We start from the raw sequence: 15,873 nt of genomic DNA on the forward strand, positions 1-15,873 counted from the left end.
CGCGATTTGTTTGGCATCTCAACCGATTTGAATCGTCACGTATTTGAATCAATTTGCAACCTGCTCACGGTTCATCGTCACATCCCTAGTTATTAATTTAATGTGAATAGGTACTCTAAAAAGTACAGAGTTGGGTACCGAACCCTAGTGGTGACTGTGTACCTGTTGATCTGTGTGGTGAAGACTCCCACCACAGCGGGCCGCTGGTTGATCTGCAGCACGTTGGTGAGCGACTGCAGCACATCGAAGTAGAAGAACGTGTCTCCAGGAACCGAGCAGTTCAGGCGCGCCTTCAGAAATGACGTCCAGTGGCGATCCAACACCCGCGTGGAGCCGCCGCTGTCGTTCTTACACACGCGCGCCACGCGCGAATACACCACCTACACCACGAGGAGCAAGCAGGAATCACTAACTGATTTTATAACAGAACTGAATGTCTAAATCTTCTCACACACTCATCTTTTACCTTCCCAGCGCCGGTGTGCTCCACTGCGATCTCACTGAAGAAGAAATACACGTAGTTGCCGTATTCGACAGCATGCAGGAAGTGAGGCTCTGTAGAGACAACACAACACGGACAAGATAGCGTGTTGTTTTTCTTTTTTTTTTTTTAGAATGATGAAATATACAAAAATACTTTTGTTTGTAATTTAATGCAATTCCAGCTACCACTGTCATGTTGATGGCAAGAAAGCGGTTAAAAATGAGATAAATAGAATAAATAAATCTATTATAAAAGGCTGCTATCATGTTGAAAATCAACTGACTGTCATATAGTAAAAATCATTATTATGTGACCCTGGAGCACAAAAGCAGTCATAAGTAGCACGGGTATATTTGTAGCAATAGCCAACAATACATTGTAATCCTCTGCGTCTTCAGATGTCGGGAGTAAATGACGACTGCTATGTTCATTATTAGCAACAAAACACCTCAATCGCTTAAATCAGAGACATTCTTGTCTTCCCCTGCACTAGAGTCGACACAATGGTGGACTGATGACAGTCACTCAGGGCGGAGCTAAGGTAAGACGGACTTGCCAATCAACAATCGTGGGAGGGGCCTGTGCAGAACTACGTCACTCTGACAGGAATCTCAGAACAGCCTGATTTGAGAAAGAGGATTTTTTAAAAACCACTGGGTGGATTTTTATCATTATAGGGTGGGTGTGTGCACACACTTCCAACACACATTTATGTTCAAACAACAACAAAAGTGAATTTTGCATCCGATGACCCCTTTAGATTTTTTTGCACCCTCAGATTACAGTTTTTCAAATATTGTCCTCTCCTAACAAACCATACAGCAATGAAAAGCTTATTTATTCAACTTTCAGATGATGCATAAATCTCAATTTCAAAAATTTTTTACCCTTATGACTGTTTTTGTGGACCAGGGTCACCTATTAGGTTACATTACATAGGTTATTATTGTTAACTAAAATTTAAACCATTAAAAAAAACATTTTCGTTACTTGAGATAAAATAAACATTACATATAAAAATATATATTAAACAATTTTTGTTTTACATTTTAGCTAGTTGTCAAGGCAACATTTTCATTTATATTAGCAGCAACACACATGATCTGAGGAATCATTGATATATACGAGGCACCTCTGAGCCATTTGGAGTCGTATTTGACGGTCCGCAGGACGGGTCGCCCCTCTCCACCCAAACTCCTGTAGATCACAGCGTCACTCGCCTGGAAGTCCGTCACTGTGGCCGAATAGAAATGACCACCTGACATACAGAGACAAAAATAAAACATCACTGAAAGAGTCAATCAAACTGTGGTGTCTGGCTGAAATTTAAGACTGCCAATCAAGAGCAATTTAATCATTTACATTACATTACTTTTATCCAAAGCGACTTACAAATGAGGACAATGGAAGCAATCAAAACTAACAACGGAGTGATGCATGTAAACATGTAAATATTAATCATTAAGTGTCATGTTAATATCACCGATTCATAATTCCATAATTTCCAACTATTCTCATTTCGATTTCAAAACTCTTGGTCAACAATCCACAATAATTGCTCAAAAAAGTTCACAGAAGTCTCATTATTAAAAAAAAAAAAAATGAATGAATAAATATTACATTTTAGTGAAAACTTAGTAGAAATATCTTCATACCACAATTACATATAACACCACATTTTTCACACAAAGATATATACATACATATAATCAATCATCAAGAGGTCTGTGATCAGACAAAAAGACGGAATACAAAAACAATCATATTAATAATAATAAAAGTACGGTTTTATTTGATCATTTAAATTATAAAATCAAATCAATAAATAAAAAAATATATTACTATTTACTGTAAAATAAAATGTTTTATTTTCTTATTATTAATAATAATAGTAGCACTAATAATATTTATCATTATTACTAATATTCAATATGACTATACAAAAATAATAGTTTATTATTTAAATTGTAAAAATTAAATAAAATATACATTTACTGTAAAATAAAATCTTTATTAAATACATTTAATTTGATTATTTCAAATGCATTTTTAGATTCATATTATTCTTTTCTTATATGTCTATATTAGCTTTGATTTTATTTAAATTTGAGGTATTTTAGCACAAAGTTGAACGGAAGAGAAATGCTACTTTGGCAACTGGATGGATGGATGGATGGCAGGATGGATGGATGGATGTATGGATGGATAGATGGATGGATGGATGGCAGGATGGATGGATGGATGTATGGATGGATAGATGGATGGATGGATGGCAGGATGGATGGATGGATGTATGGATGGATAGATGGATGGATGGATGGCAGGATGGATGGATGGATGTATGGATGGATAGATGGATGGATGGATGGCAGGATGGATGGATGGATGTATGGATGGATAGATGGATGGATGGATGGCAGGATGGATGGATGGATGTATGGATGGATAGATGGATGGATGGATGGCAGGATGGATGGATGGATGTATGGATGGATAGATGGATGGATGGATGGCAGGATGGATGGATGGATGTATGGATGGATAGATGGATGGATGGATGGCAGGATGGATGGATGGATGTATGGATGGATAGATGGATGGATGGATGGCAGGATGGATGGATGGATGTATGGATGGATAGATGGATGGATGGATGGAGGGCTGGATGGATGGATGGATGGATGGATGGATGGATGGATGGATCTAGTTAACTACAGTACTCATGGTGTGTTTCAGCATCTCACCTGCAAACACTCCTACGTTGGACTGGCGAGACTCGAATGGACATCGGGCCTGACCCAGCAGCTCCTGACCGACCTGCTCCAGCGAACTCAACTGAGCACAAACAACACAAACAGCAGCAGCGTGAGAAACTCCTGCGTGAATGTGAGGAGTCAAATCTGTGTCACTCACTCTGTAGTTTCTGCAGGCCGGGTTCAGCGCATTCGTTCCACACGCAAACAGAGTCTCGTCGTTACGAGGCACAAGAACCTTGATGTAATTATAGCATTCATCCTGAAAAACAAGATGTTTTCATGTCAAACTGGAGCATTAAAGAGACCCAACTGCTTACACACAAAATCTTTACTTGTCAAGGCAAGGCCATTTCTAAAACCAGCAGAAGCACACACCAAATCTGCAAAACCATACGCTAGCTCTCGGCCTTTGACTCGGTTTTCAATTTCATAAAACACTTTTTGCAAAACACAACACACAATTCCCTGCGTAACACACAAAAATCTAACAAGTAGTATCTTTTTCAAACACAAGCAATCAAAAAGCCACACTAAATACGATCCAAAAATATGATATTATGGCAAAGGTGAGACATACGTGTGCTTTTGATATGTGTTTGTGATATTTTGAATGCAGTGCTTCATTTTTGCAAGAGATGCGAGGCATCACGTGATTTCGTGTGTGCAGTTCTTGGATTTAGATTTTTTGACACTTTTTTGAAACCAGTCATAAATGGTCAGAGGAAATCATAAGAGAAGGAAGTGAATATGAGGTGTAAGCATCTGCTGAATGTCTCTGCAGGTTCATGGCAGTGACAGTTTTCCATCAGTAGGACTGAAGAGACATCTTTCGTCCAGCTGTGTGTCGTATCAGACGCTCTTCATCAGAGATACTTACGCTGTTTCTTCCTCTCACGGCGCACTTTGACACGTCTGTAGACCTCCACGTCAGTATCTGAAAACACAGATCACCATGAGCCCTCGTGTGTGACGGATCAAACCAGTTTCATCTTTTCCCCCAAATTCTGTTTATTTTTTAATTTGTCTAGATTCTGTTTTAATGGTTAAATTAAATGCAATGGTTCAATCATAAATGATAAAGCGGAGAGTTCCGGTGCTTGACTCTGATTGGCTGAGCCGTGTTCGAAGCTGTTGTAAATGACTCTACAAAGTAACACACACCTTTTTTTATGTCTGTGTGTTGCTCGGCAACCACTTTGTAGCAACCACAACTGTTTCTGAGGCGCTACATTGTTTGGTGGAAGAATACTGTGTTTATTAATATCATTACACTTTATTTGCTCTGTTTTATTTTGTGAAACCTTACTACGTATATGCAATAACTGTTTTATAAAAGCAATAAGCCTCGTGAAGCTGTGGTTTACCACGGCTTCACGGGGCTTATTGCTTTAATCAACAACAACAAAAAATGTAATTAACTGAAATCATGAAACGTATAAAAAATAAAAATGTAACAAAGATTAAATTTTTAGGCCTCTATGAAATCCATTTACACCTTTGTTTACATCTGTGTGTTGCTCGGCAACCACTTTGTAGCAACCACAACTGTTTCTGAGGCGCTACATTGTTTGGTGGAAGAATACTGTGTTTATTAATATCATTACACTTTATTTGCTCCGTTTTATTTTGAGAAACCTTACTACGTATATGCAATAACCGTTTTATAAAAGCAATAAGCTCCGCTTCGCATCGTACCTAACAACGCCCCTTAGCTGTTATAAAGTCACTGTAAACCACGGCTTCACGGGGCGTATTGCTTTAATCAACAACAACAAAAAATGTAATTAACTGAAATCATGAAACGTATAAAAAATAAAAATGTAACAAAGATTAAATTTTTAGGCCTCTATGAAATCCATTGTATTCTTTCTTTGATTTTTTTGTGTTTTCATTTTTCTGGACTACGTTTTAATCGTTGATTTAAATTCGAGTCATCAAATATCATGTGTGATTAATTGAAATCATGAAAATTACACAATTTAACAACAATTTTAGGGCCCTATGAAATCCATTTTTCCCAATTTCCTTTAAATTCTTTGTTTTTTTTGTTTTATTTTTTCAGAATTCTGAATAATTAATGGTCTAATTAAATTATAATATTCAAAAAGCATGCCCAATCAACCAAATTCAAATAATTGTAACTAATTTTTTTACCCCCCCCCTGTTGTCTGTTTTAATTTTAATACAAATTTATTACCAAAAACAGTAGTAATCAATATAGTAGTAGCATCAAATTAAGGCATAAAATATAATATAAAATCTAATTTAATACAGATTTATTTAATTTAAAAACACTTCTTCAATAACAGGTTTATTATTAAAATGAAAACATGGAAGTTGAGATATTTCCTTTAAAAACACAAATGTTTAATAGCTGTATTATTGTTATTGTTATATGTTTTCTGCATGGGTTACACCTGTGTGTTTTACCTGCTGTGGGATGATTTTATCGACTGCAGACGTGAGATTCACAACAAATACATGGTCTCTAAACAGAAGAAAAACACAAGAAAAAGTCACAATGTCTTCATGATTTCATGACTTCTCCAGCTGTTTCCAGTTCTTTTATACGTGTGGCAAAATACATCAACGTCTAACAGAATGACATTTCTTTAAAACCCATCCAATCCAGGCATGTGGTTTGGTGAACAGACTGATCTTCAGTGACCTGGCAGCGATGTACAGCATATGCTGGATCCGGATCATGCGCTGATAGTCCAGACCCAGACGCTCCGTGCCATTGTTAAACATCAGACCCTGAAAACTGGGATACCGGTGCGAGTCTGTGGAGCACAAGAAACAGAGCAGATAAAACCAGCGTTTACAAACAGCAAGCAGATTTAAGTGATGCTCTGAACAGAACGCTAGTTGTTTATAGGTCAAGACTGGAATCAACTGAAACTAAAACTAAAACCATTAAATATAAAAACACTAGAGATGCACCGACCGACCGGCCAGGGACCAGAATTAGCCGATTTTCCAGTCTGCTGATTCTTATGTTGTGCCAGAAGAGGCTTGTGCAGAACATTATTGATGCATACTGTGGTAGTAAAAAAATAAATGTATAATATATGATTTAGGTACGCAACATTGCACGAACAAAACATTTCAACAAGATTGCAATGTGATTTTATACAACAGTAGTTCAATAAACAAAAAGTTACAATTAAGTGACTCACATTTTAGACACAATATTGACTGTTTTTGCTCAGTTTCGCTGATGAAAATAGTTCCAATCAAAGCTACAGCTGAACTGTTTTGTGTCTGCGAGCAACACAGCGGTGTGTCTTTACTGAATGAATCAAGTGAGTCAATGATTCAGTAACCCATTCATAAAGACATGAGTGAATGAATCAGCCATTTGAACAAATCTGTTGAATGAATGACTAAACTCATTCAAACAGTCATTTGCCGCCACCTACTGGTTTGCTTTTGTATCTGGTACTGTATCTTATATTTAAAATTTTCATTGCATTTTCCCCAACATTTCTTATGTTGTATCTTAAACATTAATCTTATAAAAGTCTTTGTGCATTCGAAATCTTGCAGTGTAAATGCATTTCTGGCAGCTCAGCTTCATCAAACAGTCTGTAAATGCATCTAATGGCACTTCAGATGCAGCTTCTGTGTTTCGTCTGCAATGAAAAGATGGAGTTTGTTTCATGCTGATTTCATTTGAATGGTGAAAGATGACACATTTAATAAAGTAAGTGAAAAAAATGACAATTTAAGAAATATAGTCGGAAATGACTGTTTTGTTATATACAGTTAATTATTTCTACCTCTTTGCTAGTCACAGAGCACTTTATCTTGAAAGTTGTTTAAGTGAGAGAACATCTGTAACTTTGTCCAGTTTGGGGGAATTGTAATGTTTAATAATTTTTTATTATTGCATTAAAGTACAGATTTTTGTTTGTATATGCTGTCAATTATAGTTTTTAGAAAGAGAATCGGAATCAGCAAAAATCGGTATAAGCAGGTCACACTTGCAAAAAAAAAAATCAGAAATCAGAATCGGCCATGAAAATTGCAATCGGTGCATCTCTAAAAAACACTTAAAGGCACAATATGCTAGTTTTCGCCACTAGAGGTCGCATTTTCAAAACAAAGGCGAAGCTTGATGACCAGGGTTTGAAATTAACTTTTTCACTCACCAGCCTGTCCACACTGGATGCGACAAAGTGACCATTGCAAATCATTTGTACTTTGTCAAACAGTAGGCCTACGTCATAAATAGAACGAGGCATCAGTTTACTGCCGGGGATTTGTCGTGCTGTGCTGCGCCACATCCAGGACTTTTCGTTATTGCTTCAATGCAAAGAAAACCTGTGCGCCCGCCACGCCATTATTTGTTGCGTAGTGACGGGTACAGGGCTGAAATGGGGTTCAAATTTCTTCTGTAAAACACAAAATATATTTTATAGAATGTTACCAAACCATTTAGGTTACCCTTGATTTCTACTGTACTTGAATGTCTCAAAATATCTTCTTTTATGTTCCACAGAAGAAAGAAATTCATACAGGTTTGGAATGACATGATGCTGAGTAGCCTAAATGAAGACAGTTTTAATTTTTGGGTGAACTATCCCTTTAAGAACTTTATAATATTTGTAAATGTTAAACACCTCATTTATAAGTGTCTCTAAATTACAGAGACACTGGTTTTTATCTTTAATCAGGCTCTTACTGGATTAACATTTTACTTAAATTCAAATGAATTAGAATGAAACATTTAAAGAGAAATAAGCTATTAAAGTTTGTTTACATGCATTTGACCTCGTCGTGGCTGTTTTCAGGCAGAACCTTTAGTGTTGTCATATCACACAACTGTATAACACAATTCTGTGTCATTTCTGAATGGATCGAGCGATTGGCGCTGTTTATCTCTTATAAATCGTGGCGGAAGCGCAGCGCTGTGCGGGAGACTGATCCCGCTCTGCTTTAACGCGCGGCTGGCGGATGCACCGGGTAGCACTGCTTCACACTTTTGGAGTACTTGCTTTTTGCAGTTTCGTGGGGGCTGTAATTTAAAAACAGCGCCTAATATGAGGTCTCCCTGGCTTCGGCGATCGGCCCACCGGGAATGTCCCGGTGCTTCTGATGGCTAGTAGCTACATCGCTGGGTATGTTCAAGTAAGCTAGATATGCCCAGATGCTGCACAATTAGGCTTATTTAATATCATGATGAGTCTCGAGTTCAGTATTTACACTAAATCGGTGCAGATTTGGCTTACATGAACTTCCTCATGAAATTAATTAGTAAACATAATTTACGAAAAGTAACCCGCCAAATTGGCTAGTGATTTGACAGCGTTACCCGCCACAGCTGATTTTTACCCTGTTTTGTACCTGTTGTCAAAAAGTCCCAAATACAATTGAAAGCCAAACGCCGACGTGTCTGGGTTCACAGCACCATCCAGAGGAGGACGAATAACGTTAGGATCCTGTATTAATGTGTGTGTTACATTTTATTACTGTGTATACACTGATATTACTATTCTTTTTATTATTGATAGCAGCATCTCTGTAGCCATGCTAATACAATACAACTACCACTACAACTGATTTTAATTGTTTTCTATGCTCCAGACCTATATAATAACAGACGGCTGCAATAATGCTCTCTTCTATTGTCTGATTCAACCAGACGTGTCAAGAAACTCTTTGCTGACTGGCTTGCGCGAGAACGCAATTTTCCGCTCGAGTTGAAACTTTTGAACTTGCGCGAAAGACGCGATTGAGGCGAATATCGTGCGTTCGCGGCAAACGTGTCGTGCATTTCGCATCATTCGCATCGCCCGGCACGAATTCGCCTCTATTCGTGTCTTTGCGTTGACTTTGTATGTAATCTACTCGCACGAATAATTACATTCGCGGCTGGTGTGAACACACTGTTATAATCAGTAAAGCTGTCTATACACGGCTTTATGAATGAATGTCTTACAACATACGTACATCTGCACTTTGTTGTTTATGATGAGAGAATTCGCGAGTGCGTGCAGTGAACAAAAACTCATCTGAACACCTCTGATTGGTCATTGCATTCGTAAGCTCAACTCATGTGTGATTGGTTATAATGCGCAACACTGTAAAAATGTGTTTAAAAAAATCATGGCGCAACATTGAGCAGATCTAAATTTAATGCTGCGGTCAACGCTTTTCATTTCATTTTCATTTTCTTCGCGACAGCCGTAATGGATTTAGTTTAACTGTACAGCAGCATTTGTGTCTTGTGCTGCCATAGCTTCTACAAGCGGAAACTGAGGATATGCGGATGTTACGTCATTGATAAGCGACTATGAACAGGGACGAGCTATTATTAAAAATTTGAGTATCTCTGGATTTACAATTCCTTGGGAACTTTTGGGATAACATAAATACACAACTGCATGAAATGTATCACATTGTGCGAGTAGTTTTTGGGTATTTTATTATGAAAATCTTACATATTGTGCCTTTAAACTTATTTTATCTCCGCTAGTTGCCAAGGTGGTGTTATTCATGTATCATTGAGATATTATTGTAGTTTTATGTATAATATATATATATATATATATATTTTTTTTTATTAAAATAAGTTTAGTTGTTTTTTTGAGTTAACAATTAAGTAACAAAAAATGTGTTTTATGGTTTTAGTTTTTGTTAACTATAATAACCATGCACCAAAGGCAACATTTCTCATTTTTTCATTTAGTTTAACAACGCACTTAAATAACTCAAATTTAAACTGAAACAAAAACGAATAAAAACTATATAAACAAAAAAAACTTGAAAGAAAAAGAAAGCAAACTTTGAAATAAAATGAAAAATTAATATATTAATAACTTAATTACATCAAAATATATTTAAAAAACTATAATTTTAAAACACCAGGCATCACTTGACAACACTTTCAAACAACTAAAGTAAAGCTATAGCTTTTGCAGTACTTTGATGTCATGCACCGACCGCTTGAAGTCCAACACACCCACTCACTGAGATCCCGTCAGTCATGTGACTCACCTTCCAGACGCAGCACACCGATTGGCTGCAGATCGCTGGGGAAGGGCGTGGCAGTAGCGATGACTGGGAGGAGCCAGGCTAAAGAGACCATCGCCATGACGACAGAGTAACGCCATGTCCTGTCAGTCATCTGCACAGCAAATAAAAGATACAGACAGATGACATCACAGAGATGATATTTACCAGTTATTGTGAGTTTGAGTTTGTAGTCTGGCTGATGGGATTTTAAGATGTTTCTCATTGGATGCTGATTAAAATCTAGTATTTATTTTTATGATTGGTTTAAATATATTTGCTCATTATTAGCAAATGGTTTAAAAAATGCCTATATTTGAACAATTCAAAACTGACATTAGAATGTCTTTGGAAACAATTTATTAAGAACTATGCAACTGTTTTAAATGTACAATTTTCTTTCCATATATACCAATATTGGGCAATATTATGGACGGAGGACTCATATTTTAGCTGGAAGCAACATCTTAATGATGGATTTGTTTCTTACAAACTAGGGATGGGTCACGATTTTCGTATATTCGATTAGTTGATTTAATTATAGAATATCGACTAGGTTGTGCGATTATTGTCTTAAAAACTGTCCCCATGTTTTCCGTGCTGATGCGGTGGTGACGCACGCGTTCATGTAAAAGCTGTCAAAGACAACAGAAGAACATATGGTCTCACGCGCACACTGTAGACTTGCGTGGCATAAAAACATACTTGCTAGTGCTGGGCGGCTTGATATTTAGGATTGAAATCGGGATGATGACGGCTATATGATTACGTCAGTACTTCCACAATAGCCAATGCGCGAGCGCAAAACAGCTGCTGTATTGGTACAGGCTCCATTGGATAGTGGAGACGGAGGAAACTGCTTCTTGACGTTTTGCAGTAACACGACTGTCTGTATAATGTGTCGAAAACGTATCACAACCGTAAGGAGAAAGAGAAGCGCTGGAGGGAAATCGCCTCAGTTTTGAACGTGTACGGGGATGCAGGGGGAGTCACGAGCAGGGGGTCTGGGGGCTTTACTCAAGTTAAAACACTTTCATCATCCTCATGAATGTATGTTGGTTTACCTAATGGCTGCGACGCACACCAGTATTTGTTCTGTGCTGATCACAATCGAATCCTTTCATTATAACATACAGAGTGGTTACTTTGTTTTTCGGCCACACACATGTTGCAAAGTTTCGGGAATGACATCCACATATTTATGCTGGATTCGCTCTCGAAGTAGCAGTGATTGACACAGTGATAACCGTAGCAACAGATGGGACGTAGTGTGAGCCCAGCTTAAGCGACATACACCGGTATTGCGGTATTTAAAAAATTCATATCATAACAAAAATAAACAACGGTACTCTGTATGAACCGGTATACCGCCCAGCACTAAGACTTATTACGTAGTATATAACGGCTACAGTAACTTGGGACGATGCCAAATAAGAGTTTTGTGCGGACCACAAGCCCCCCTGACTGGGTTAGAAGTGTAGCTGAATCCGTATTCAGAAAGGCGCGGAAAACAAACGGAGCCACTAAAGGGACACGGTTAGCCGCTTGCTAGCGGTAGCCTGTTATATTACAGTACATAGCATTTCACTTACCACATAAACACAGAGTAAGGAGAGATGACTGATAGGATGATGGCGAATGATCCTGAGCACCACTGACAAACACCTGATCTTGTCAAATGTGTGGTAAGTACTGCCGAGTGCTGCTCCGTACGTGTGATTGCGAATCTCGAATATCATTCGAATAATACCCAGTGATTTTCGAATATATTATTTTTGCTTGGAATGCCCATCCCTATTACAAACACTACATTTCTCCAAACCTGAGGATGAAACAAAGTCTGAACTTTTCCTTTAAATCTCCCTGTTGAAGACGCCTGGTCTAAAGGTTAATCTAGATTATCTGACGTGCCCTAAATGAACTTTGTAAACGTGTATCACATTACAAGAACACAACAGATTTAAACAGTCAAAAACTTGCATCAAAAACACACAGTACATTACAATGATTTGATAACATATTTGAGCTTGACTTCTCTTGGTCTGGTCCGGTTAAACCCAGCAGCAAGCTTCAGTTTGGACTGTGATTCTGGGATCAACTTTTTATTTTGGTGTGTAGAGTTGAGATTAAGGTCAGAAATCAAAGCACATGATTATAACATCTGAATAGACAGAGCAAATAATAAATGATCCCATAACAATCTGACATTTAAAAACTGATCCAACCTGAAGCTAATCTGACAAGAAGCTTTGTGTGTGTGTCGGCGGGAGACACTTAAGCTAATTAATGGCTAATCAGAGCTAATCTTCCATTAGGCAGATGAAGCAGGACACATGAGTTGGGGGTATAATCTGGATTTTTTTATGCACGGGCTTATTGAATTAAAACGTTTATATAAGCTAAAGCACTTGACTTCCTGAATTCCCCCTTCGTTAAATTGCATTACAGGCCTGTAATTAACTGTAATGTTCAGGCCATTAACGAAGCGCAGAGAGCCAATTATGCAGATTACAAAATATCAAAGCAAGCATTATTTATTGCAAAAAAAAAAAGATACACGCAAAGCATCTGACAGCTAGCGTGAAATTATAGAGGAACCACCTCAATATTTACGATCTATACAACGCAAAAAAATGTAAATTGTAAATTACACAAATTATTAGAGTATGCTTTACAAGAAAATACTATTTCATGTTAATTCAGTGTGTTACTTGCCATTTCTAATTTTTTTGGTGAAATTTGCAAGCAATTTCTGAGTGAAAACCGTCTCAACAGAACTGTAATTCATAGCTGTTTAAATGTGGAAAGTGTTTCCAGCCACTAAACACAGTCACACCCAGATCAAAACAACCCAAAACACCACATTTAAGAGCGCCAAGACAAAGCCAAAGCGGCAGGACTGATGAACTCACAGAGATAAGAAAACCTTTTTACAAAAGACATGACTGCAATAACAACGGATAAAGAGCTAGCATTTAGTGCCTATTTTACACATTTTTCCCCGTTTTATTATGTTCCTGCAGCTGTGATTTCATCAGGTTCAGCAGTGCACATCTTGACACTCAATTCTTGCCCATTCTTCTTGGCAGAATTTCTATCAAGTTGGATGGGAACATTTGCCAAACGAGCGCTTCTGAGCTCCTCGATACAGATGCTCTGGATGGCAAATTTTTCTTTGTATAGAGATGATATGGTAAGGAAATAATGCGAAATGTTATGAATAACGAAAACAGCGGCGAGTTCAAACAGACAATAGAAATGAATGAACATACCTAAAACAGTTTTCGTAACATTTGAATTTTCCGGTGTACGCAATCTCATGCAGAACAACTCGTGTGAGCCCGCGCTTCAAAACAATGAAACAACACATGCTTTAAATCTGCAGCCAAGTGACTTTGTGCGACCCACAGTTTGAAAACCGCTGGCTGAACAGACCGTAAAACTGCTAGCATCACCATAAAGGAGCATTACAGGGAAGCCCAGAAGTGCACTCTCGCCTACTGTCAAATAACGCTCAGTGACACTAAAACAACATTAAACTGCTGTTTCAGAATCATTTAAGTGAGAATCATCAATTTTGTTCCCACCATTCATGAAATAATTCTGACATTTCTTTTGGCTTAAATTTGAATCAAATAATAAACACACAGAGTGAATCCAGTGCATGACACACCACTACACATGACACACACGGATGAACGGCTGTTGTCATGCTGTAGTTTAACACACTATCAGTGTTTAGAGAAACGCTAGAACACCGATCCAGACAGACCCACATGCTCTCGCCTGTGCTATGATAGATTTTACTCTGGGACTCTGAGATATAGTAAACACTTTGGGAATGTTCTTCTGTCCTGCTATTTTCCAGGAACACTTCAGTCAGAGCCGTTCTCTGGTCTCTAGTGTTTCCTGTAGGGATGTAACGATGAACCGCGAGCCGGTTGAAAATCGATTTAAATGTGAGACAATTCAAATCGGTTGAGATGCCAAACAAATCGCGATTCATTTTATGTGAATGCATGTCTGAGGGGAACTTACTGTCTTTCGATGGTATTTTTTCTTTTCCTCTTGCCTCTGTATAATGCATATCAGGGCTCCAGACTCATTCTTCTTACTGGTCGCTCTTTAGCAACTAACTTTCTCAGCTGGACGCACGAGCACATGATTTGGTCGCAATATTTAATTTTTTTTTGTGCTACAACATGGGATTATTCAATGCATGCTGATGAACTTTTAGCATAGTTTATAGTTATATGGATACGAAAGTTGTTAACATTCAACCCGTTCTTTATCATCAGTAGTATTATTTGTGATTTGAATTTTGTGAACGGGAGTTTCTCTTTTGCTGTGTTAAGCCACGGGCTTCGAGATTCGAATTCGAGATCTTGTTGTCACTGTTTTGCTTACATACATCTACACACCTTTCATTTTTTAAGACTAAAACAAAAGATGGATTCATTGTTATTCTTAATTAAAAAGCACAACAACAATAAATCAGTAAGATATAATGACAAACTAGCTTACAAAGCGTTTATTAACAAAAACGAATAAGATGAGGCATGGCACACAGCACATGCTGTATTATATACCGACTAATACATTACAGAACGTTTAGCAAACACTGAGGAATCAAATAAATAAATAAATAAAAGAGAGCCTCCATAGCTTAAGGCAAACAGCAAAGATAAGGTTTTCAAAAATGAAAACAAAAAGAAAAGTCAAACTAACGGTGGCAGTGCTTGCATGTTTTTTCCCCCCACAAGAATACCAGCATGTTCACCTTCTCTGGTTTAAGAAGTGGTCTTTACTTCCATCCATCGTTTCCTCAATATGCGCGTCATTTTTGCTGTAGCTGAGTAGGTATACTCTCTAAGCGCTGTTTCGTTTGCCCTTTGATGTTTCTCATATGCAACAGAAATTGAAGCGCTTATGAGTTGACCAACGCAATGGTGCACCAGTGCGACCGCACACAAAATTTAGTCGCACAGGCAGAAAAAATAGTCGCAGTCTGGAGCCCTGCATATTAAAGTTCATAAGTGCAGCGCTGCTTTGTTTACAGCGGAAACCAAGAAAACGCTTTAAGCGCCACCTGCTGGCAGAGCGAGCATCTGCGTCTCGTTCAGCTCGTCTGCTGTTTCTGTTTCATGCAGATATTTTTTATGCATAGTTTCACAAAACTGAAGTTCTGTTTATGCTCCAAATTTCGAAATAATACAATGTAATTTAGATTAAAAACTGCTCGTGTTGCATGTATGCAGCATCTTTGTTTGGATCAAGATTAAAATGCAGTGGTTGCCTCTAAATTTTAAAAGGAAAGAGCACAGACAAAGCCTTAAAGTTTGATCATATGAAGAGATTTATTTTATTTGTGTTACTTATTTATTTGATTTGGGGCTTGTTTTAAATTTTCAATTTAGTTTTGTTATTTATATTTACATTAAATAAAATTGTTATTATTATAGTGTTATATTTCAATTTCACAAAGAAACGTACAGTAATTTGTCCAAGCAATAATAAAAGGACACATTTAATTTATAATTCGTCTTAAATCTCATTTTGTTAAAAAAGAAAATCATGAATCGAATCGTGAGTTGAGTGAATCGTTACATCCCTAGT

At 37.6% G+C, this 15,873-nt stretch overlaps 1 protein-coding gene across 1 annotated transcript in view; it reads right to left on the minus strand.

The window, feature by feature from the left end:
• Positions 1–15,873, minus strand: part of LOC107571618 (semaphorin-6D-like) — a gene marked incomplete at its 3' end in the record, with an annotated part of 37,238 nt that overhangs the window by 15,669 nt on the left and 5,696 nt on the right. Inside the window, exons 2-10 of the mRNA XM_016257950.1 lie at positions 10,243–10,372; positions 5,909–6,023; positions 5,671–5,728; positions 4,118–4,174; positions 3,398–3,499; positions 3,229–3,319; positions 1,617–1,742; positions 467–555; positions 163–380 (exon numbers count right to left, since the gene is read on the minus strand). Coding sequence (XP_016113436.1) covers positions 163–380; positions 467–555; positions 1,617–1,742; positions 3,229–3,319; positions 3,398–3,499; positions 4,118–4,174; positions 5,671–5,728; positions 5,909–6,023; positions 10,243–10,372 — 986 coding nt within the window. The remainder of the gene's footprint in view (positions 1–162; positions 381–466; positions 556–1,616; positions 1,743–3,228; positions 3,320–3,397; positions 3,500–4,117; positions 4,175–5,670; positions 5,729–5,908; positions 6,024–10,242; positions 10,373–15,873) is intronic.

The sequence above is a fragment of the Sinocyclocheilus grahami genome, unplaced genomic scaffold (assembly GCF_001515645.1).
Source record: "Sinocyclocheilus grahami isolate Dianchi unplaced genomic scaffold, SAMN03320097.WGS_v1.1 scaffold1622.1, whole genome shotgun sequence".
In the NCBI taxonomy this organism is placed as follows: Eukaryota; Metazoa; Chordata; class Actinopteri; order Cypriniformes; family Cyprinidae; genus Sinocyclocheilus; species Sinocyclocheilus grahami.